General features: G+C 45.2%; 2 protein-coding genes across 4 annotated transcripts in view; one reads left to right on the top strand and one right to left on the bottom strand.

The window, feature by feature from the left end:
* The window catches only part of ITIH5 (inter-alpha-trypsin inhibitor heavy chain 5), a 50,641-nt gene extending 34,543 nt beyond the window's left edge, over window positions 1-16,098 (top strand). The window contains exons 8-14 of the mRNA XM_068401921.1: window positions 1,343-1,514; window positions 4,062-4,371; window positions 7,539-8,092; window positions 8,472-8,522; window positions 9,607-9,723; window positions 11,664-12,041; window positions 13,374-16,098. Of these exons, the coding sequence (XP_068258022.1) occupies window positions 1,343-1,514; window positions 4,062-4,371; window positions 7,539-8,092; window positions 8,472-8,522; window positions 9,607-9,723; window positions 11,664-12,041; window positions 13,374-13,675 (1,884 nt within the window). The 3' untranslated portion in view covers window positions 13,676-16,098. The remainder of the gene's footprint in view (window positions 1-1,342; window positions 1,515-4,061; window positions 4,372-7,538; window positions 8,093-8,471; window positions 8,523-9,606; window positions 9,724-11,663; window positions 12,042-13,373) is intronic.
* A 2,631-nt stretch (window positions 16,099-18,729) lies between these two features.
* LOC137663841 (store-operated calcium entry regulator STIMATE-like) overlaps window positions 18,730-25,052 on the bottom strand; it is a 37,719-nt gene continuing 31,396 nt past the window's right edge. For all 3 annotated transcript variants that reach the window (XM_068401435.1, XM_068401436.1, XM_068401437.1), the window contains one exon: window positions 18,730-19,381. In XM_068401435.1, the coding sequence (XP_068257536.1) occupies window positions 19,268-19,381 (114 nt within the window). In that variant the 3' untranslated portion in view covers window positions 18,730-19,267. The remainder of the gene's footprint in view (window positions 19,382-25,052) is intronic.

Genomic DNA, 25,052 nt, shown 5'->3' with positions numbered 1-25,052 from the left:
ATTCCACTGTGGTTCATAATTTGTTTGCAGTTGCATCATTGCATCAGCAGCTTCAATGCAGAATCCAGAGGGATACTGATGACACAGCTTGATCAGTCCTTTGAGCTCCTTTCCAAACTCTCTTTACATAGCAACATCAGGCTTAGAAACATGTGGTTTCCAGCACTGCTGATTGATTACCTTTTGTATTTTTCTGGACAAGCCCTTCACATATTTCCCTGATAGGCATGAGAGAAACCTTTAAATGCTGAAGAGTCCTCCATATTATTCCTTGCATAGCTTTCCTTGGAATTTGAAAGGCTTAATGGTGGCCAAGAAGGGGCAGAGCTGAGAAGCTGTTGATCCCTCTACTTACAGATACTGCCTCATATTCCTCCCATGTGTTTTGCATCCAAGTATAGGGTATGTTTGCATGGACAGAGGCTGCTTTTGGGCATCTTCTCAGCTGATCTTACTAAGCTGAAGTTTGTATCCATGTGAACACAGCTGCATGTCTGCTAAATGAAAGTTGGTCACACTGGGGAGAACTGGACACAACTGCACTCTTCCTGTTGGCTTATCCTCAGTGGCCTGTCTTTCCCATTACCCAGGAACCTTAACCTCTCTTGCTATGAACTCATCTTGATACCAGCTTTCCTCGCTCTGGTTGCCTATATTTACATAGGACAACAAAGAGCAGAGCAATATAATGTTGACATATTGCTGGAAAAACAACATACCTGGTACAAAACTGACAAGCAGGTAGAATCTGCAATGGCTAGTCAGGGCTTCTTTTTATATCTTATTAATTTGAACATGTTAGCTTAAATGTTTGTTAATTGTTGGAACCATTCATTGGAGAATGTCTATACCAATTGGTATTCTAATTATGGACAGAGCAGTTGCATCGTTGACATATTTAGAGGTATTTCAACTTACAAGTAACCTTTTTAACCATATGGCACTTACAGCAAGTCTGGAAGGCTTTAGAAGAACTCCACGAGGCATTTGGTATTAGTCAACATTATTCAGTATCCCATAGTTCAGAGCACGGTTCTCCCAGTCACAGGGAGCTTTTATCCTAATTGTTATGCACGATTTTTAAGTTTAGTCTAGACATGTGTCTCAAAACTTTGCAAGATATTGTTTGGGCAAGAGTTGTTCTTGCGTCTTATATTTGCATAGCACCTGGCACCGCAGAGATCAGGCCTTGAGACAGGGAAGGACATTTCAATTTTCTTCGTAAGCCAAACTGGCAGTGTAGAGATATCTATAAGATCAGTAAACATCTTAAGAATTAAATTCTGTCCCACTAAAGCAGTGATAGTTGTACCTACTGGTCTCTCTTTTCTTCTTTTTCTAGACCAAAGAAGCTCTCTTCACAATTCTCCAGGACCTAAGGCCTGAAGACCACTTCAATATCATTGGCTTTTCCAACCGAATAAAGGTCTGGCAGCAGGACCGGCTGGTGCCAGTCACTCCAAATAATATAAGAGATGCCAAAAAGTACATTCATAACATGTCACCTACTGGAGGTACGATCCAGAGATATGAATGGGATTAATTTTGCTATCCAATTAACTACACAGAATGGAGAGCGGCGAATGTGGTCCTGTGGCATGTAGCAGTAAAAAGACATTGGGTCGTGGGACAAGGGGGCACTTCCCTACCTCCACTCAGGGTTATGTGACACAAGGATATGTGCCCTTTATTTGTGTACATGATGGGGAGGTGTCCCCAGATCCAGTCATATGACCTCATATACTTATTAAAGCCAAGTTGAGCCCATTCTCCCATTTTTCTGGTGAGACTTTCAGAGTGGGAAAGTTCCCAAGATTATTTTTTGAGGACACAGGAAAAAAATACCATATCCTGGTGAAGGACACTCAGGGCCGGTACTTGTGCAGTTTCTGAAAGCCTGTGTAAAAGCAGGCACATGGTTTTGTCTGGGCTGGAAACTCCATGGATGGACAACCCAGTGTGGGCTGCAGGATTGCCTTCTGCAAGAGCTGGCTCCTCACCTAGTACTGTCATCTTCTTGTCTCTATCAAGGAGCAGCCAGAATGACATTTAAGAATTTCTTGTCCTTTTTTTGCTTGTGCCTTGTTGCCAACAGTGAAGAGGGGAGAGGAGGAGAGCCCAGAACAGTGGCAGAGTGCAGGCACTATTTTTAATTCAATTCAGTGGTCTCCTATGAGGCTATGGACACTAGTATAAAAAACCATAGTGAGGTTTGTAATCAAACATACTTTGGCAGCTATGCCCATCCTAGTTCAGCACTCCCCAAGTAAGCAGAGAGCTGCAAAATTACCTATGCAAATCCTTCCCCATGCAAGCAGTCACAGCTGGTTGAAGGTCAGACAGGGCCTTTCCATGGCTGCCCCTGAGCAGTGACCACTCCTAGCAAAGGAAACTGTCTGATGGAAAAACACAGCAAACAGGATGGTTTGCCGTACTGTTTGTATTGTGAGAGGAAGAGTTTAGGAAGTGGTCAAGGGACCTGCCCAGTTAAACAATTACCAATAGTGGGACTAAACTCAGACCACAAAGCTTTTTACTCCTGAAGCACCAAAACAGCTGTGCAGGGACCAGCTGAGTTTGCCCATGAACCTGCCAGAGAACAAAAGTAAAAGGAAATTATTAACTCAGATTCAATAGGAGGGTGCAATGATTCTCCACTACAAGCCACTGGTACTTTAGTTTTGGCTAACTGCATTTTCCCTGTAAAGGTGCTGTTGCTTGAGTATCTTCCAGTGAACATGAATGCACTCAGGCTCGCAGGCCACACACACGAAGAATGTGCTGTGCTTACACCGCTGTGGCATACTCACACACTAAAGAAGTGGGAACAAAATATTGCTGCTAAATATTTGTGCATTTGGCAAAAGGCAGTTTTCATTGCTGGGTAGCTCTCATGTGGCTGGGTTTGAAGTGACACTATCTGCAGCATGGGATGGTTTTCTTCTGTTTCTGTGGAAAAAATTCTTTCTGAAAGTTTGGATCTGGATGCAGACTGAGAGTATTAGGATATTTAGGTGCAGGGTTTTGGTTCAAAACCATTTTGCAAAAAACACAGTCTGGATTTTGAGGACTTTTCAGAAGTCTTAGCCCTTTTCTTGTCTTGCTGCAGTCACTGGAGCTGTGCATGCTAAGTTTCTAGGTACATGATGCATGGCCACACCTGCTGGCACATTCTTGATGATAACCTCCCCAGATCTCCTCTTCTGGACCCCTAGGAGGAGTCTGTTGTGTATGGCTCCTAACACATTTCACTTGCTTTTTTCTGAGAGTTATTTTTAACCCAGAGGTACTGATCTTGCAAAGATTCCACAACCAATCCCTCTTTGCTTTGACTAGCACAAAAAATACATGGACCAAGGAGATATCTGTACTGTTTTCTTCCTTTCTTTTTTTTCTGAACAAACAGTAGGTTTGAGTCCTTTTCATGGCTATTCTTCTAAAGTACATCTATTCCCTCATTTACTTTCTGTTTTGTTCCTCTCTCCCCACTTCAGGCAGCTCCATTCTTCACTAGCCAGTTGTTTTGTGAAAACACACTCAGCTATCAAAGCAATTTCTCTTCCCTTTAAACTTTGTTAGCCCCTGGGGGTTGAAGAACAAATCCAACCCCTTGTATCCCCATTTGAAGGCTTTTTTCCTCTCTTCAAATCTTGTGCCCTTCAGACAAAATGAGCAGAACTTGTTTTCCCAGTTCAGATACCATCTGGGAGAGTCCCTAATTAAGCTTAACTGGTTTTGTATGAACCTGCAGGACATGGTATGTGCTGTGACTCTGCTTACCACGGCTGACTATTGTACATCGAGACATTCAAGGATACAGCAATTTCACATACATAAAAAACTGTAATTCATAATTCAATTCATAAGACTATAAACACCAATCCCAAACTGGTGCTGAGTAACAGAGCTGAGCTGAGTTAAAGGGTTAGTGCAACCTCATGTAGAGAAAAGGAACATCCTGATGAACAGAGATGCTGTCATCATGCTAAAGGGAGCTTAGGGAAATTATTTGTACCACTCTCAGAAGAAGAAATGAACTAATAATTTTGGTACCTTCCCAGGGACTAATATTAATGGTGCTCTCCAGACTGGTGCAAAGCTGCTAAATGATTACATTGCTCAGAATGACATCGATGCCAGGAGCGTCTCTCTGATCATCTTCCTCACGGACGGGAGGCCCACTGTTGGGGAAACACAGTCGTCCAAAATCCTCAGCAACACCAAGGATGCCATCCGTGATAAATTCTGCCTCTTCACCATCGGCATTGGCAATGATGTGGACCACAAGCTGCTGGAGAGGATGGCACTGGAGAACTGTGGCATGACGAGGCATTTCCAGGAGGATGAGGATGCAGCCAGCCACCTCAAAGGGTTTGTTCTGCTTTTTTTGTGCTTATAGCTGAATCAGGTCCTCTGGGCAAGGGTTTTGGGAGGAAAATCCTCTAAGGAGACATTGCAAGAGACAAAATTTTCTCTGAAGCTCAACTCTGGTTGAGAGAGGCAGAGTATGCTCAGACGCTGAGGTTGCCTACCCAGAAACTGTCTCCTTCCTAGCAGACCCCCTGAGCTTCCCAACCCCTCAGAACAAGGCATTTGTCTCCCTAATTCAGATCATTGTTTTGGGCATGTAAACCCGGAGAGATGGGAGGCATGAGTGCCACATCTCTGCAGGTGGACAGAGGGAGGAAAGGATGCATTGCTAACTTCAAATCGACAACATAAACAGCATGGAGGGTCTCAGGAATGAAGATCCCAATTAGGGGCAGAAAATTATTTCTTTATTTTTTTGAAAAAGATAACCTTATGTCTAAAATCCAAAATATTTGACTTTGAAAAAAAACCAAGGGGCATTCCTGGGATGATCATGTAGTTGCTTCATTCCCTCATTCTTTGTGACCAAAACTCCTAACAAGTTTCCTGTAATCCTCATCATTCCGCAGGACCAGAGATTGTGTTCCTCTTTTGTGACTGGGGAGCCGTAGTCGAAGGGGAGACCCTAGTGAGGAACAGCAAAAAGATATCTATCTGAACCACAGCTCTCTCTAAAATGTCAGGCAGCGTGTCAGTACTTCCAGGCAAAAATGTTTGGATTTCACTTACAAAATGATAGTGTTTTGAACCTCAGAAACCAGAAAGAGACAGTCATTGTGCAGAGATCTCTTGCCTAGTTAGTGTCTAATTCATAGAATCATAGAATCATAGAATGTTAGGGGTTGGAAGGGACCTCTGGAGATCATCGAGTCCAACCCCCCTGACAGAGCAGGACCAATCTAGGGCAGGTTACACAGGAATGCATCCAGACGGGTCTTGAAAGCCTCCAGAGAAGGAGACTCCACAACCTCTCTGGGGAGTCTGTGCCAGTGCTCTGTAACCCTTACAGAAAAGAAGTTCTTCCTCATGTTGAGGTTGAACTTCCTGTGCTCCAGCTTGCATCCATTGCCCCTTGTCCTATCGCAGGGCACAAGTGAAAAGAGGTTGCCCCTTTCCTCTTGACACCCAGCCCTCATATATTTATACACATTAATCAGATCCCCTCTCAGTCTTCTCCAGACTAAAAAGCCCCAGATCTCTCAACCTTTCCTCCTCAGGCAGGTGTTCCAGTCCCTTCTTCATCTGGAGCAATGAGACCATGCACTGTCCACTAGTGCTTTTATTTCTGTGGTGATTATGCACGGACAAGAGTGTCTTCCTTTTAAACCAGATTTTGTAGATCCATCTGCCACTCTGCCCATGTCATTTGCTTCTCAGAACATGCATTTTGGATAGCAAGTGGCATTCCCTGGCCAATGAATGATGTGCTGATTGATTGGGCCACAGGAACCCAGCACTGCAAGGACTTGTCCAAACACCTCTATCTGATAAACAGCTCACTGTTTATCAGCCTCAGTGATGGCAAACCCATTTGGCATCTGGTGCCAAATTTATTTGGAAAGGCACAATCACTTACTGGAGGCCAATTCAAATCACTTTTGGAGGGAAAATCTACATGAGTGCCAGTGTCATTTCTGATTGTTGTGGTCAGTGGGTTGTATTTTTAGACAGATAATTCCTTGCATTGTACTATAAGACAGATTGTATCCCTCACTCCACTATTTGTTATACCCCGGGAGTTATTTCACAGAAAGTTCTCAGGTTTAATTCACTCGTATTTTAAAATGCATCGAGGTCTCTGCATCAAAGACACTGAGTGCTCAGAGATACTTTAAAATAAAGCCAACTAATCCAGGCATTGGGTTTCCTTGGATAGAGAATAAAACAGAAAGTGTGACTCCAGCTTCCAGACAATCTGTTTAAGCAGATGTGAGAAATAAATGCAACCTGAACTAAAACAGGGCTGAGGCCAGTTCTTTGTTTATTTACCAAATTAGACTCAAATGACTTGCCAAGAGAAGAGGAGTCTGGCATTTAAATGGGAAATACAGCATTCTGGGAGAAGCTTGGGAAGATCCATCAAAAGCACATCGCTGCAGGGAAAACACAGTACTATAAACTTAGGCCTTGGACCCTTGTAAAGGCTTTCTGATCTGTCCAGTGCAAAGTATTCTCAGAAGTATGGTAGGCCATGTTAATAAAGCATTATAGGGTTAAACTCTCTGGTTCCACGGAAGTCATTGCTTGTTCCAACAGAAAGTCAGCAGTAAGGTATCAGTGAGTTCTCTTCTGCCAGTCCTCCTGTATTTAGCAGTTAGGATTCCTCCATTCCTTGGAAATGTGCTCATTTATGGGGGCATAGTGAGATTCCTTCTTGATTTTCTTTCTCCTCTGACCCTCAGAAAACCATGTTGCTGCCTGTCCCACGCTAACTACCCCAAACTATTAACTAGGGCTCTTCCAGTGATACAGAAGCTTTGGCTCAGATACTCTCCAGCTTTGGTGGACCTAACATCTTGGTGTTACAGTTTCTGGCTCTGGAATACTATGCATAACAGCACTAGAAAACTGTTGGTAACAGCATCTCTTCAAAGTACATTTTGAAATAACTAGGGTACTTTCTTTGAGCCTCGGAGGCCAAGAATTTACATTTGATGGACAGACCCTCTTAAGCAAACTTAAGTGGTCACGAATATCTCCTTGCAGAACTCTTGAGTCATAGTGCAAGGTAGGTGACTGACAGACCATGCTGGGATGCTTCTGAACATACTTAAGAGATGCTGTTTAGATGCCTGAGAAACACTGAAAATTAAAATGAGGCAGGTGATAACTCTGGTTGAAAGGGTTACTCTGAAAGTCTGGAAGTTGTGTAATCCAGCCTTCTGCTCAGAGAAGAGCTAACTTCAAATTTAGGTGAGGTTTCTCAGGGCCTTGTCCACTCAATTTTTTAAAATCTCTAAGGGTAGAGACTCTCCTGTCTCTCTGGGCCCAGTTACAGTGGATGCAGTAGATAGATAAACTTGGGGCCTGTAGCTCTAACTGCTCCTGAATGTCTTAGAAGCCATATTAGATAGTCTGACTGTATCCTTGGCCATGTATAAGTGCAAGAGTGTGTGCATACACTTGGATGAACAGTACTAATGGTGAGAAATGTGTCTTTCTTTCAGGTTCTATGATGAAATAGGAACACCCCTTCTCTCTGACATCCGTGTTGATTACTCTGAAGACAATGTGGAGCAAGTCACCCAGAACTTCTTCCCTAACTACTTCAATGGCTCTGAAATTATAATAGCTGGCAAACTCATCAATCACACGTCAGATAGCCTCCACGTGGAGGTGACTGCTAGCAATTCTAAGAAGTACATCCTCCTCAAAACAGATGTGGCTATTGACCTTCCAAGCAGGAATGATATCAGAGGTGTTCCCGGCCTGGAAGATGGCAAAGGTGATAAAAATTACATCGAGAGGGCATGGAGTTACCTCACCATCAAGGAATTGCTTAACTCCCGGTTGAAGAGTGATGACAATCAGGAAAAAGACTACTTGATGGAGAAAGCCAAGTCAATGGCCCTGACTTACAATTTTGTTACTCCCTTCACTGTTCTGAAGATGAAAGAGGCTGGGCTCCATTCAGAACCACCTCAAGAGGAGTTTATCAGCCCTTCTACTGATGGCATCGGTGAAAAGTTGCAGAGCTTGCAGGGACACAAGGCACCACCAGGTATGAGAGAAAAATAACCATGTGCTGGTAAGAAATCTTTTCACATAGGTGATGTCTCATGACTGACTTTGGCAACAGGGATGATCTAGCCAATGAACAGAGAGGTGGTAAACAGAAAGCTGAGATTTTCATATTGATTTTGCTAATTGAGGACTGGGTGACCTTAAGCAAACTTTTTAGGCATCTGACTCACCCCCTTGAAGCACTTACTGCTCTGTAGAAACTATTGAAGAAAAATTGGTATTCTAAATGAAGCTTAAAGTAGCTGCAGGAATATGTCACATAATCTCACTGAAAAATATTTTGGGAACATTATTATACTATGGCTCTTAATGCTGCTCAATAAGTAACTGTAACAGCCTTCCTTCCCTGCTTCTAGGTATACACAGACAGCAAGATAAACAAAGAATTAAAATCTCCAAAACTTCAGGTTAGTGCCTGTTTTCATGCCTTTAATAATCCAAAATAATAGCAGTCGATTTATGGAAACCTCAGTTGCATGCCACTGTGGTATCACCGTCCCAATGGATGAGCCAAAATCCTGTTTACTAGACCTGCAGAGTAGGGAGAAAAATTAAAACAAAACCAAAATACATAGAGGATCAGTAATGAGAAGAAGTGTGAGGTAACATAGCAAGGCAGATGATCTACAACACTTGATCCTCATGTTTGAGACTTCTATAGATCAGGGGAGAACAGGAAGCACATCTTCTCTGTACTAGAACTAGCCAAAAATTTTATAAAGTAATGTTGCTGAACCATAAAAAGTATTGTTGAAGGAAAAAAAAGAAAATTATATAGTGTTTTGCTATTTTCCTGTTGGTTCTGCACCTCTACTTAACATACTTTCATACATTAAACACTGAAGAATAAACACAGATCAAGAATTTAGACTTGCATTTCATTGGATAAGGTCAAATTTACCTTAAATACTAGGGGTTTGGCTTCTCTTATTATTAATGACACCTATCTGGTAGTTGACTGTAGGTCAGAGATTGTTGAAAAATTAAGGTCGTAGGATTGTTTAAAATCTGCTGTTGACTGCTCCAATCTGATATTGAGGACCAGGAGGGTTCAGTGTGAGGTGTGCCCATGAAACGGTCCTTGGTTAGAGGATACATTTTTTGTGTGCTATGCGGGATGTAGCTTCCCAACAGAGTATGGAGAAGAACAGTATAAAACACTTGCATGACAACTCTCATACATCACTGAAATAATATTCCAGGAAGAAAATATCCTGATTTTCACCTGGACTGCACTGGGTTTTGAGTTTGCATTGAAAACCCAACCTTTTCTGTGAGAAAAACAAAACAAAACAAAATAACCTTTGTGAAAAACAAAGCAAAACTTGGCATTTCCTGGCAAACTCCATCTGACCCTCTAAAAACAACAAGCTGGGAGGTCTTAGAAAAAACAGGGACAAATACACTTTGAAAGGCAGTTCTGTTACATTCTCGGACACTGCGGTTCTGTGGAAGTCTCTCACACGTGTCTCTTTTTCCATGTCTTCTCAGCGGATGGAGACCCTCACTTCGTCATTGATTTTCCCTCCAGCAAGTTCTCGGTCTGCTTCAATATTGACGGACAACCAGGGGACATTCTCCGACTGGTCTCTGATCATAAGGAATCCGGTGAGCAGCCAAGCAAAGCAATTGCTCATGGAGGAAAGCTGAAGTGCAAGGCCAGCTCTCTAGCATTAAGACTAAGCACCAAAGTGCTTCATAGGCAAGGAAGTGTCAGGAAATTAGAAAAAGTTGCTTTTCTGGCCAAGCAATGGAAAATCAGTGCACATCAGTTTTCTGGCTCTAATCACCTGGATTAGCAGGGGTGGTAAACTGTTCATTTGCACTTACTGACCTCCAATTTTATCATGGCTTATGGGTAAATTCACAGAAAGCCTAAGCAAGGAGGAGGGCTGGCCACTGTTACATACGCAATTCATCCACAGAAGTGTTTGCCAACAGATTAGACCTAACCATAAAGGGAACTTTCCTTTATTTGTATCCAAACTTTTCCTAGTTCAGGTCTTCATTGACTGGAATCAAGGGAGCAGCAATTACATGTAAACATCCAAGAGACTGACTTGAGTGCATGAGGACCACACGGCACCCCTTCAGTCCTGCTAGATTGGAGAGCTCAGTTCCTGATGATTAGACCCAGTATGGTCTGGGGGTTGTTCTTGGCCAGGGCTGCAACAGCCGCAGCTGAACGAAAAGCCACAGACATTTTGCATATTTCATGTAGTGTTTGCCTGAGCCATGCAGCCACCTTCATGCTGAGAGATTACACAGGGGATTCAGCTTTCTCATGCAGAGACAGTGCATTTCTTTCATGGTACAACTTCATCAGTCCTCTAGTTACAAAGACACAACATGCAAATAAAAGATTTGGCCTTGCCAAGATTGCTCCATTATTGGAACTTCACTCTTTACTTACAGTGCTGTTCGCTTCAGGACAGAGCAAAGTATCCAAACAGGCTAACCAACAACACTGAGGCTGTTTCAGTGAAGGGACCACCAAACTGGTTACCGAGTCATGACAGCCTTGAGAAAACCCTTACGATTCAGGATCTGCTTTGCCCAATCCAGTCTGATCCCCAGGGGCCCAAACTGTGCTCTGATCCGATCTGGAATTCCAAGCAGGGCAGCTATAAGCAGATTATGTCCTGAGCAGGGAAGCGGTGGGAGGAAGGGGTGTGAAAACCAGAGACAATGCACAGACTTGTTTTACAAAGATAAACAACCCCACAATAAAGTTATAAGAACTCTGTTCTGGGTGGCAGTGGTCTAGCCTCCATACTTCTGTGTTCGTGCCTGTCTTAGTGAAGAAGGTCCAGCTCCTGTCAAAGTTTCCCTTAAACTCCTTTCACAAACTACATTTGTGCAACCACTTGAGTGATTCTGTGGCTTAAACGCAGAATGAGCTTGAGAAAAACAGACTCCGTAGCACTAGCAAGTCGAGGCTATGAAGACAGAAATGAGAGATTCCCTCAGCAACGATGGGATATGCAGAGATTTCATCTCAGTGTTGATGGCTTGGGTCTCCCTTGGGTTAGTCACAAGCCTCCTCCTTCATTTTTACTGTCTAGTACCTGTTCAGAGACCTGTCGGAAGTGAGACACAGCAACAAATTGGTGGTCTAGGTAAATCATACCACGGTTGGTCAGGCTATAGCAGTCAGGAGGATAAATATTTGTCTTACGTGGCTCAAAATCCCCACACATCATCTCGATGATAGGTAGGTCAAGGTTGGATAGAGCTTAGGAAGTGGCTGTGCTGTGGAGCAGCTGATCCTATCCTGTAGCACTGTGTACACAACGTTAGGACTAATGGGGCTGGGGGCACCTGTCTCCAGGGAAGGCCAGTATTTCTGAGCTTGGGTAAATTTAGGTGCTCTGTATAAGGTAATCATTTTATAACAGACTGGTTTTACTGCTTTGAATACTGGTAGGTGAAATAATCACAAGCATGATGTGGTGAATCTGCATGTCCTCAGTTGCAAGGCTTGTATCTTTGAGACAATAGAACTACTCTGGGTTCCAGCTTTCATTTATTGATTATTTTCCTGCAAGGTGTAACTGTGAATGGGCAATTAATTGGAGCTCCTGCACCACCCAACGGCCACAAGAAGCATCGGACTTACTTCAACACCATCACTATCCTCAGCAATAAGCCAGAGAGATCTTACCTAGAGATCACACCCAAAAGAATCATCCTGGATGATGGGGAAAGACTTCTTCTGTCCTGTGATCGGAGTGCCATTGTGCGAAGCAGCAGCCTCGAGGTGTCCATCTCTGCCAATTCCAACATCACTGTGACGATAGGAGACACAATCAGCTTTGTCATCCTCATCCACCATTACAAGAAGCCAGCCCCATATCAGAGGAATCACCTGGGATTCTACATCTCCAACAGTAAAGGCCTCTCTTCTGACACCCATGGGCTACTGGGTAGGTAACAGGTCCTCAGGTTCAGAGCTGTAAACCAGACAAAAATGATCCTTCCAAACAGTTTTAAGGGACAGAGACAGGAGGTAATGAACAAGGCAGGCAGGGGTTAAATTCCCAGGTGAGACTTTTACATCCACTCTCAAACAACTTCTCTACTGATAGTATCCCAAACTCCTCTTCCACCTTTTTCTGTATGAGCTATCTCCCACTATCCTAGCTATGTGGTTGTGCCTGTTTTTCACATTTCCACTCTTTTTATGGTTAGCACAATTGTCATTAGAACACACATGCTTGATGCTCCCAATACAGAAACCAAATATTGCACAAGAACCTTGAATAAGGCACCAGCAAGAGATTCTCTGACAGCAGTTCTAATTCAGAATAGCCCAGCTGCTAATGTGCTCTCAGGGACATAGCAAAGTAGGGTCTGACTCTCTCTAGGCAGAGAGGACAGTCAACTGAGGTCTCACAGATTCTGAAAGAGAGCTCTAGTCACAGAGCGAGCACATTGCCAGAGATCATTGGCTCAGCCTTCAAGTACTGCGGTCGCACATGTCCGGAGGGTCTGTTTTGCAGGAGTGAACTGTTTACACCTGAGCCTGATTGAGATCAAGAAACACTGGTACTTTTTGTGGCCCCTTTCTTTCAAACATGAAGTGAAAGAAGAGCCATCCCCACATTTTAAGAGTAACTAGGCTTTAGGAAGGCTCAGAGAATGTCTAGATGGTTGAGTTCTTTCAGCCAATGAGAAGCAGTGATGTTTATGGCCGTGTACAGGTGCAGAACTCTAAGACTGAAGCCATAGTTTCTGTGACATTCAGGACCCCCCCAGGTTAAGCATGAGATGATTCCTCAGGAGTGGGGTTTTGGATTCAGGCCACTTGCATGCACAAACCTCTAAATCCACAGTTAGGTTTGGCCTAAAAGACCTTACCCCCAATAAGGCAAGGGAAAAGAAATTGGAGCTTCAGGCCTAGATCTTCCTTCTGCTGGCTCATGGGCATTGCATGGGTTATTATCCTCTAGTAACTGTGGCCCACAGAAGGGTACGTACTACAGGCAGCTCAAAAGGCTCTTTAGCTCAGGCAATGTATGTTGATGAGTGAAAAAAAAAAAAGAAATAGGCTTTGATTCTAATCTGTATCTCTGTGTTTGTATGATTTAGAAAAGAATCGCAGGACCTAGATTCATCCTGCTATTGCAGAAGCAGCCCTTTACAACCCCAAACGCTAAGAATCCTCAAAACACAGCCTATTAAAAAACCCCCACAAAACAACTTACAAAGAGGCACAAAACAGCCAGTCATGGACTCTATTTCATCTTGCCTTGCAGGTCAGTTCTTGAACCATGAAGTTAAACTTCTTCAGGAATCTCTAAACACAAGCCATCAGCAGGTTGGTCAGAACCAAACAACAGAAGCATTAAAGCCAAATCCTACAAATACCCTGAAAGTGAAGGGACGGCTCGTTCCTGTTGTGTGGAAGCAGAGGAGGATCTACAACGGCCAGCAGGAAGTTGACTGCTGGTTTGCCAAAAACAATGCGGACAAACTGATCGATGGGAGCTATAAAGACTATTTGGCTTCTCATCCTTTCGACACAGGGACCAGCTCTGGGATAATTAACAGCCTGTAAGACCGATCACAGCAATGCATCGCAGCAGCATGTGTGACAGTGGTTCCCTTCTAAAGTCTCCAGAGCTAGGCAACTTAACGAATATTTCTTCACTTTTTGGTGCCAAAGAAACCAAGGCTTTTTGCCCTTGGAAATCAGCTCTCTCTCTTTCATGCTAGATGAACATTGTTCACCAAATTCCTGAAGACAAGGAGGTTTGGGGGGGAAGGGTTGAGGACATGGTTAAAGGTGTGATCGGTGCTCTCCCAGGGGGAGGGGAGGAAGAAATGGGCCAGCATCTAACAGTGCAGAGAGCTGCTGGCCTTAAATAAACGCATGCAGGGATCTGTGCAATACTCCCAGGGGCTGGTGAGTCACCCAGTGAGAGGCACAGATCATACAGCACAGTGCCTATCTAGAGAGGCAACCTTGGGTGATACGCCTTGCAAAGTGTCTTGGAGCACCTGCTCCAACCATGGTCCCTGGGGAAAGGAGAGAGAGAGAGGGAGAGAGAGAGAGAGAGAGGGGTGGGTGGATGTTCATCTGCAGTGACCCATTAGCATCAAAGAGGTAACAAAGAAATCAAAACTTTAAATCAACAGGCCACAAGAGGGTATTGCTTTCTTGGTTATTGGGATGGGGTCTGGATTTGCCACTAAGGGTGATGTTCCCTGAACCACTATGGACCCTTAAAACAATGGTGAAAACCTTCATGTGGTTTATTGCTGTCTCAGTGCACAGGCTGCCTGCTTAAAAAGCACCTCTGGTCTTCAGCAGCAACAGGAGTGGTGTAGGCTCCCATTCCATGAAGCATCTCATTTAAATAACATTGCAGGTTTAGTGATTTCTTGAGTCTTGACTCCCCCAGAGAGAAACAAAGTTCCACCATGAGCTTCCAACACACCTGCCGCCTCCTTGAGCAGAGCATCACTTCTCCTTAGCAGAGATTTAAATTCTCTAAAGGATGATGAACCAGCACCCGTGATAGCTTATGACCCTACAAAGCAGCCTCTTGAATTTAGACTAGACATTTCTAGCTGCTTTTCTAATCAGGGAGGAAGTCTCTATTTACTCCAAATTGTCAGGAATATTTCATCCCAATTTCCCTGGCTTCTTCTCTTTCCTCACACTGGAGGAATTTGTAGACAGCAGGAATTTGGCAGCAGGAGGTTACAGAAGGGTCTGCCAGCCACCCCCACTTGCAGGTGGTTCTGCTCTACAAAGAAACCTCCAAACCCAAACTGCAACGCTGTGGTCTATTTTAAAGTGAGGCATCACTGAATAATGCTATAGATCAGCCACAGGGGAGTTTTCTTAGTAGAGAACTTGGCCAAAGAGGATTTCAACAACCCCAAAGACATTTACATGGCAAGGCCAAATTGAGCTCACGTATACTCTGCCTTTCCAGGACTGAAAGGAAGGAGGGGGGAGTGTGGAAGCATCTCCAGCAGCTAAATGATATCCATGTGTTGGGAGAAAACTAAGGAGTTGCCAGAGACCTACATAAATAGGTTCAATCTTGACTGATTTTTTTATTGCATATTTAAAAATTAAATCATACTGTTGCTGTAGGAGCTCCAGCTGCTGGGGGTGTGTGTTGGGTGTGGTGGTTTTCCAGTTGCTTGACCATCCAGTTAGCACTGCTAGCACTGTGGCAGCAGAGCAGGTAGAAAGCATGGTTGGTTATTCCCACCATGTGCTGTGAGGAACAGGGAAACAGCTGAAAGCAAAGAGCTAGATTTGATTGCACACTGGAATGTCCCTACAGAGAGCTCACTCAGTGCAAAACTCATGCCAAGGCTCATGCTTTGGAACAAAACATAAAAGACAAAACTACTGCTTTGGGCCCAGCTATCTTGAGAAATAGCTCTCCTGCAAGGGAGAACTGAAGGCAAGACCTTCAGCACAGTCCTGAGCGTCCAATAACCAAAGAGGTTAATGCTCTGCAGCGTGCTCATGGGCCAGAAATGAGATGAAAAAGAGCATCTGTAATGTTGACTTCTCCACCTAAGCAGACAGTAGGAGGATCACCCAGCCCATTCCCAAATAACCTCCCATTTCACTCGCACAGGGTGAACACGACAGCGGCAGTGAACTTCTAGACAGACCAGGGTTTGGCAGGTGTCTTCTTCATACCGTCCTTACTGAAAAGAGATTTCTTTGAAATCTTCACTCTCCTCCCACATTTTGCTGTTCAAGTGTATTGCTAAGGGGAGCAATTGGCTTAGGCTCTCCTCTCATCTCATCTCTCCTGTATATAGATATGTATATATATACACACACATATTGCTAACGCTTCAGGTGCATCATTACTCCTATTCCTCCTCCTCCAGCCAAGGAGATATATTTCTTTCAGGCCCTGAAAAGAACAGTGACCAAGTCCCACTTCCCAGCCATACGAAGCACCTGGAGCAATATACTCAAGTTCTCGTTAAGGCTCCAGTTATCCATTTCACAATAAATATTTTACAGTGAACAATGCAGTGAAGCTTTCATTTGGCAAAGTTAAAATGAGCCTTTGACGCTAAGGTTATGTATGTTTTATGCTGCTGAACAAGCTCATGTTACCAGATGCCTGAAAGAACCACTTACAAGTTAACAATAGGTTGGGAACTCAAGTAATTTCAGCAGAAAATTAAAGGTCAGTGATGTTCTTCAGCTTCTATACACTTGATAGGAAACAAGAAGTGTGTTAGGTGAACAGACCCTAAGTGTCCACTCCCACCCTAAACTGAGAATGAATTTAACCACATAGAGCAGACTGACCCGAGCTTTAAATACAGTAGCATAAGACATGGGAAACCAGAATTTATGCTCCTGCTGCCCCAAGAACAGTAAGAGCAAAGGCAGGTCACGGACCGTAAACTTCAAGCTTTCCCCATCTATAAAGGGGGCATCACAACACTTCCCTCTCTCAGAAGGAGGTTGTGTCCAGGCTTGGTCCTCACAACCCTTTGTTGTAGCACGGCGAGCTCCCATGAAGCGCACCACGACAACTGCACATACAGGCACACGTTTGTTCTCATCTCCAAGAGTGCCACAGAGCACTTTGTTTTGCGGTGATACGGTTAAAGATTGCAAGCTGCTCAGACAGCTCAGGAATGAGGGCTGAGCAATCACTTTGGAGCGCAGCGGAAACAACTGTACACCACCACTTCAGATAAGGGAATGGGACTCCTGAATTTAGGGTTGCTGAAACAGCACCGGCTACACAATGCTCAAGGGGGACAACCTTCCCCCACATCATGCTTGCCCAGCTATCGCCTCCTGCGAGCCTGTTTGGCCAGCCTCAACCAAGAGCTAAGTGTCACATTTATTCTCCAGTCAAGATCACATCACTCACCTTCCATTTTAGGACAAGGACTGTGCTGTGGCTGAATTTGCACTCTTCACATACTACAGGGGCAATGGGCACAAGCTGAAACATGGGAAGTTCCATCTGAATATGAGGAGGAACTTCTTTACTGTGAGGGTGACAGAGCACTGGAACAGGCTGTCCAGGGAGGATGTGGAGTCTCCTTCTCTGGAGATATTCAAAACCCACCTGGACGTGACCCTGTGAAACATGCTCTAGGTGAACCTGCTTTGGCAGGGGGTTGGACTAGATGGTCTCCAGAGGTCCCTTCCAACCCTAACCATTCTGTGATTCTGTGATACAGCATTGCAGTGTGGGGCCCTATAGCAAGAACAAAACAAAAATACCAGTACACTTTGAGAACGTTTCTAATAGGGCAGCTGTTTTGATCTATTTTCAGTCAAGACCTTGAACAGCACAAGAATTATTCCAGCCCTTACCAGCACAGAACTCCACCAAAGCAGAAGTTGCATTGTGAAACTAATTTCACTAAGCAATATAAATGATCTATTCAGAGAGCTGTGTGCCATGTGTTCCAAAAGCCATTTGACATGCCAGCACAAGTAGGATTTTCACCCCTCATTAAGTAAGGAAGAAACAAAAAGGGACTTAATTTCCAGAAATACAGTATAAGGCTGCGCAGCTGCAAGTGTAGCCAAGCACATCTAGTTCACTAAGGGACATGCAAGCCTTTGATTTGCATCTGATGCTTCTAAACTACTTTGAAGTTCAGGGAAAAAAAGAACCAAAACCCCACAAAACCAAAAAACTTCACATGCTCTCAGCTCAGCTTTTAAAAGCCTAAAGCTGTCTAAGTTGGAAAAATCCAAATCCTTTCTTTTCTACTCCTTAATAAAGAGTGTTTTCTTGGGAAAATACAAGGCAGGGAGGAAAAATAAAAGATAATTCCTGCCCAACACCTCTGGGGACTGTCTTGCACTAAGCAAAGCCTGTTTAAGGCTCAACAGGGTCTATCAGTTCAGTTCAGTGGATCCTGGATCAGGCCCTGCTCCGAGGACTATCCACCATTTGGACTCTGTATGGGTCTCACCACAGCTGTGTATCTGCACCCAGTCTGGGAGTGCATTGTGCAGCTGCTCTGTGCTCTCTCTCCCCCCAGGAGAGCTGCAGAGTGTTTTGCATTTTTCTGTGTTTGTAGATAAATACAGTACGTTAACAAGAGAGCGAGGGCAAAGCCCTGCACCTCACAGTTGGAGCAAAAGGCACCAGGATCTGGGATGACGCAGGGGTCTTCTCCTGCAGCAGTCCTACCTGAAGCCATTCTCTTACCCCCAGAAGATCAGGGCTGGTCAACAGGGCTTCAGTTGACTCTTCAGATCTAGTTTTTGAATCAGGTCCTGCAGAGATTTTATATGTTTATTTTAAACTAGGTAAAAGGAAAGTAGTCAACTTCTAGTTCCTGGTAAACATGCACTTGTACAGTGGCAACTGGGATTGATCTCAGACTGCTCCAGTCTGGAGTCCAGCACAGGCTGATGCTGCACATCAGGTCTTTGCACTGAAGTGGCTCAGACAACCCATCTACAGAAACAAACACTGTGGCTCAGCTCTTCTTCTGCAGGTTTACTAGGATAGCCCTGCTGGAGAAAGACAACCTGCCCTGTGAGGAACTGGTCAGGAAAGATTTCAACAGATCCCTTTCCTCCCCCTTTACAGCATTAGGATATTGCAAAATATTAAGCACATGAAGGCATTTCAATTATGAAGCAGTTTTAGGTCAAATATTTATTGCATTCCTTATAAAACAGTAAAAAGCATCAGATCCACTGAGACAATCTTCCCAGTTTGGGACATTTAAATACATATTGCAAACCAATTCTTGTGAGCATTGTGCATATAAAAGTGTCACAGTTCAGGTAGTACAGGATATATCATTTTTTTCTTTTCTTTTCCATAAAAAAAAAGCAGACAATCTTTTGATTTCAGTCTTTAGCCCTGACAAAAGTTACACCCAGCTGGCCAGCCAGAGGAAGTACATATCCATACCCTAACCCCAACGTGCCTGCAGTGTACAGGTTAGGGTCAGACAGGTGAAGCAGATACTGCTCAAGCCTGTAGAGGATGCACAGACACCATCCCAAAGAGACAACTGCAGAAGGTGAGGTCTAGATGAGGCAGGCAAAAGGATCTCTGCAGATCCACAGGGATCAACTAGCATTCCCCACCCTGCCCTTCCTCGGCCAGCTCAAGGATCACAGTGCTGCTTCTCTTTCTCCACCTCCCTTGTCCCAGTGTTGTCAGATGACCACCTGATAGCTGGGCTGCTTCATCTTCTGGTTCGTTCCTTGGAGTCCTGAAATATCCTGGTCACTTTCAGACTGATCAAAATCCATGTCTGGAGAGAGTAACACCTAGAAAGGAGAACAGATAGATGCTGATGGAGTGAAAGTTCTCAGCTCTTCTTTATACTGCTTGCTGAAGGGGTCAAGCACCTCTAGAAGGGTTTGCTGCAAGATCTAATCTTCTCTGGCAGATGGGAAAGGTCTCGAGGTCACCTTGACCATCTCTCCCACAACAGCCAGACAGATTTGGGCACAGACACTGTGATGATCTGGTGCCCCAGCCCCCGCTTCCCCCCTTGAAAGCAGAACAGGCAGCTGAAAGCTCTGTTCACTATGGGACAGGACTCACACAGGCATGTATGTTCAGGCCAGGCTGCAGCCTTGGTGGGATGTACAGAAGCTAGGCCACGTGTTTTGCAAACAGCTGCACCAAATGTAGACCCTTCCCCAGGCCCCCAGCTGCTTGTTATCTCCAGAGCTCAGCCAGGAGAGCAAGCAGAGCTACAGAGTTAGCTTCAGCCATGGCCAACAAGTTCAAGACTGGTGTCCTCACCTGGTAGCATCTTATTTCTACCTGGCATAGAAGCTCCTGGCTCAGTCTGGATTGTGGGAGCCAAAATAGAACACTGAGACCTCTCACCAGTACCTCTCCAGGTAAGAAAGCCCAAAGCTTTGCTGCATGATCAAAAGGCTGCCCATTGCCTTCAGGAACACCTATGCTCTCAGTAGCTAACTTCAGATTCGAAGCTACCAACAGGCTGTTCTGAGCTAACTGGCTGCCTGGAGTGTTTGCACGATGCAGACGGAGCCACGCGTGGGGCATCCTCCAGCCACATCATCTGGAAGAGGAAAAAGGCTGGATTTTACTTGGGCTATGGCTGCACTGACTGCAGAAGAGCTGAAACCCAACGCCAGTCAGCAGGCTCCACGGATGGGCAGTTTGCATGGGTAATATTCAGGGCTTGACATATTGTTTGCTAAACCCCATCCTACCCCTTCTTACCTCCAAAACCCAGCCTTGGGCAAGAGAAGCCCTACTGTCATCACCCCTGACAGCAGCTACCTCCAAGCACAGCTGAAGTGCAGTCAACCCTTGTGCTACAGCTTGTGTCTTGCCCAGCAGTACTCAGGAGCTCAGCCGAATCACGGGATTTTTGGTAAACACTAGTCATCCACACCAGAAGCCTGGCCAGGTCCTTGGCACCTCAGCACCCAACACTACAGGGGGGCTCAAGCCTAACAGCACAGTCAAGGGCCTCCAGTTTTATTTCCCTAGATGAGCAATGCCAGCAGCCCTTTCCCCCACTCTTCACCCATCACAGAATCCAAACAGCATCACTAGTTCATGGCTGATGTGGATCCAGGTCCCACAACCACACCCACAAGCACAGCTTCCTCCAGCAAGGCAGCTTAGACCTCCCACCCAAGCCTCAGCCCCATCTGACTCCACTTTGCTCCAAAGACTGAACCAATGCACTATGGAGCTTCCCTGTGCCTGACCCACACCAGCCTTCCAGCTCAAAGGCACAAGTCAAGGGATGATGCCTGAGCTTTCAGCCCAGCGCGTTCACACACAGTCCCTAACAGCTCAGCCAGTCCCAGAGCCCAGCGTTCCCTAGGGCAAAACCAGGAGCATGGGGGAATTAGTCTTATCCATGGCTGTCTCCGGGCATAGCTGTGAATTAACATGCCCTCCCCTTGTTAGCACTTCAGCAGCACTACAGGGCCAGTCACCACAGCAACAGAACACCTAAACAGGAAAAACAAACTGCAATGAGTCAATGACTTCAAAGGAGCAGAAGAGCTGCAGGGGAAGATTTCCTCCCCACCCTCACACACACTCCAGCCCCTGCATCTGATGTTATCTTCACAGCAGCATGTCAGACACTCAAAGGACAGCAGCAGATCAGATTAAGCTCTCTCATGTCCCCCTCATTGGTCTCAAGGAATTTTTTTTTGGTTCAAGACACACACTGGGAAGTTTCCATCTCTTCGAAGTGAGGATTTCCTCTGTTTATCATATCAATATTGTGATGCTGCTGAACCTGAAAAAATGGGTGGGTAATTAGTCACACGCAGCATTGTAAACTCACTGAACTCTGACAGGCTGCAACAGGCTAGTTTTGGGGCCTAGTTTTGGGGCCTAATGAACTGGTAATTTCAGTGGGTTTCAGCTGCAAACTCAAATCCCCTTGAAGCCAGGCATGGATGATGGAGCAGGCACTGAGCATTGTGCATCCAGACCCATTCAGGCTGCTACCTGCCCACCATACAGCTTGCACAAAGCTGCTGGAGCCAACAGTCCCCCAGTAACCTCTCCACAATTCCCCAGGGAGCTTCATCATGAGACCTCATCGCTATGACAGTCACAGGACATACCCACCCTCAGATATAGTTTTCAAGCCCAACTCTAGTCTAGGAGTTTTCAGCACAACTTGGACAAGGCGCTTCCCCTGCAGATGCATCCAGGTCAGGATCACAGCCGGTCAGTGGCACAGCTGGGAATGGGCCACGGTTTCCCAGCTCCAGGACAATGTGCTGCTGTCTCACTCAGCAGTCCTCAAATATTTCACGCATTCCTCCCCGCACCAGGAGGCCAGCAGCTTGCAAAACAACCTGCCTCACGCTACCAAAACAGGGCTGCCCATGTGCTCTACCAACCCCCCCTGTGTGGGAGGAGAGGCTGCCTGCTGGTTTGGTACTCCATCTTTTCAGATAACCATGCAATCTCAGTGGCTGAGGAAGAGATTGCAGAGACATGGGAATTCTGACACAGGCTGTAAAACAAAAGCAGCTCTGGGGCCATTCCCCCACTAGCCATGAAAAACTGTTTGCCTAAAGCTCCATCAGCCTAGTGTAGAGGTAGGAACCATCCCACCCATCCTCCTGCATCTGAACTTAGATGAGCTGCCATGAGTCAGTAGGACTGACAGGTGGGACGGTTTCCTTCCAGAGGCACCTCTATGCCCACCTTCATTTAGCTTCTCCATAAGGACCAGGCACCTGAGCCCACAGAATCACAGAATGATTGGGGTTGGAAGGGACCTCTGGAGATGATCTAGTCCAACCCCCTGACAAAGCAGGTTCACCTAGAGCAGGTTGCACAGGGTCATGTCTAGGTGGGTTTTGAATATCTCCAGAGAAGGAGACTCCACAACCTCCCTGGGCAGCCTGTAAGTTCACCCTGAGTTTGAGCTCTTTAAAAATCAGTTCAGCGAAGTACCAAGCAAATAAAACTTGCTCTTGGGGTATTCTTCAATACTTAAAAGCAAGCAGCATTGCTATTGGCATTCATCAGCATCTTCAGTCATGCCAAAAGTCACAGCTCCTATGAAGGGAGTTACGATAGGTGCTGAACTCCATGCTGACCAAAGGCAGGCCCCCATGTAGTGTATTAGCTTTCCTTCCAACCTTAAACTAGGTTCTAGGTTTACCCTAATGGTTCTTACAAGTACCACTGTTATTAGACTGAGTTTTGCTTTAAGGCTCATCTCTGAAAATATAAGCCTTCAGAAAAGAAACAGAAACTCACCCACCTCCCTTGGGGAAAAAAAAAAAGCTCAAAAAAAGATCAAATAAAACATTACTAAAACTAACTTGTTTTCCCAAGTGGAGAAAACAAAGAAATCACTGATTAGATCTGGCACTTGCAAGGGCAAGGGAAAAAGACTCAGGTCAAGGGCAGGACACACGCAAAACAGAAATAAGGGCCATGCAGATGAACACATTTCTACAGCCTGAGCAGCACTGAATTCAGACTGGCACTCCTAAGAGATCTCTTTCCATCTCACAAAATAGAGGGCAAAAAAAGACTGCGTGAACATTTACCAAGGCAGAACACAAGTCTGAAACAGAAAGCTTTAAGACTGACTTAGAAGGAATGGTGAAATTCTTCCAGCCATATGAGTTTGCCCCTCTCAGAGTTTCAGTGTAAAAAAGTTCAGCAGTTGCTCCATTAAAGGAAGAACCCATTGTTTCATCTGTGGCTCACCAGAAGAGCCTTAAAACCCACAAGAAATTGCCAGTTCTTTGGTCTGCACTGCAGCCATGGAGTCAGTAAGTTACACCAGGGTCAGGATTGCTGGTTGATGGGTTCCCTCTTCCCACCCAGCCAGTCTACCAAGCCAAGGACAAAGCTGGATTTTCCTGTTACCCCTATAGAAAATACTGAGTGTGGGTTTTTAACAGGTTAACGTCAGCCCCCTCTTTCCATTCTCCTTCCTCTCTCCCCCTCCTTTTCCAAACACAAACTGCTAGTTCAAGTGAAAATAATGACACTCTCTATGGGCAAGATAGGCAGAGGGTTGAAATTTAAGAAGGCAGCATGATGGTGAACTGTTGGCGCCTGCTGCTAGACATCCCTGATGAACCCTGATAAACTGTGGGACTCATTAGCCTCAGCCAGCTCTGTCCTGTACAGATGCTTCTCACCCTCCCTCCTTTCTCCTCTGTTGGGCAGCAGGGAGGGGAAAAAAAAAAATTCCCCCACTTGAACAGGTTATTAGCAACAACGAGCCCAGTAAACCCTCATTTTCTGTTTTCAAGCCTAAATTCCAGCCAATCCAGCTGTAGGACCCAGCCAGCCAATATGATCTTTAATTTATATACTAAAAAGTTAACACATGAAGCAGGAGTCTATGGCTATACCTTGAGGCCCAGTGCCAAGAAGAGCATTGGAAAGGCAGGTCACCCACTTCTGTATTCCTTCATTATCTTCTTTCTCTGCCCAAAACATTCGTTGGGCCAGAGGCATGGGAACACATCTGAGCAGAAAGGAGGCAGTCCCCATAGACTGCTCCAGAAACAAACCGGTCCCCCCTTGGTAGCTCCACTGCAGTGATGGATCAGAGGGTTTCAAGATGAACAGATGACCTGCACATTAAAGGTCTCAGCAAAAATTTGTCTGAGAAAAATAGTCAAGTACTTGGAAGATGGAAGAAGCCTTTGACAACAATTGTCAGACAGTGGGAGTCAAAGTTTCCACCCCCTGAAACAACCTGTCTAGTTGAGCTACCAGAAGAACCTTTCCTATCTTCTGGAGATTAACAGATATCTTCCCTCCAGATTATCCAAAATTGAGCCAGAGGCCAGAAAACACTTGGCCTGCCTTCAGCAGAGCAAGGCAGATGACCAGCTCCATTTCCATGGAAAAATCATTAACTGCAAAACAATCTGCGTATTCACAGCAGCAAGCCGTCTATAAGACTAGATGCTCCAAGTTTAGGTTTGAAAGGCTGGAAAGGAGTTTGGCGTCTCAACTAGAGATGTCACCTCCTTACCCTTGTTTCTGAGCTGGTGTGATTTTAACTGATCTTAAACCTTCAGGAACACACCAGCATATCCAGTCAGTAACGTAGATCTTCACCACCACTTTTACATTTGGAGCAGACCTCCAACCTAGCTCTTCCAAGGAAGTTAACACTCTTGAACATCAATCACCCCTAAGAAAATGGAACTGTGCCATAACCAAGGAGACGTTCACGCCCAGAGTTAATCCACCTTCACATCCTAGGTATGAGTTCTTAGCTTCAATGCATAACCATCAAGACATACTGGTACTGCCCACCTCAGGCCTCTCTTCCCTCCTCTCTCCAAATCAATAAAAGATTTCTCGAGGATGCCCTCACCACTCACACCACTCAGGAAACTCCCTGGGGCACACTGTCCACATGTTTCTAGTAACCTCACCAAGCTACAACTGTTTATCTGGAGGCAGGGCCAGGAGGAGTGACTCACTTGT

The sequence above is a fragment of the Nyctibius grandis genome, chromosome 5 (genome assembly GCF_013368605.1).
Source record: "Nyctibius grandis isolate bNycGra1 chromosome 5, bNycGra1.pri, whole genome shotgun sequence".
Taxonomy (NCBI): Eukaryota; Metazoa; Chordata; class Aves; order Nyctibiiformes; family Nyctibiidae; genus Nyctibius; species Nyctibius grandis.
The sequence above is the reverse complement of the archived record's forward strand: the minus strand, read 5'-3'. Positions and strand labels throughout refer to the sequence as shown.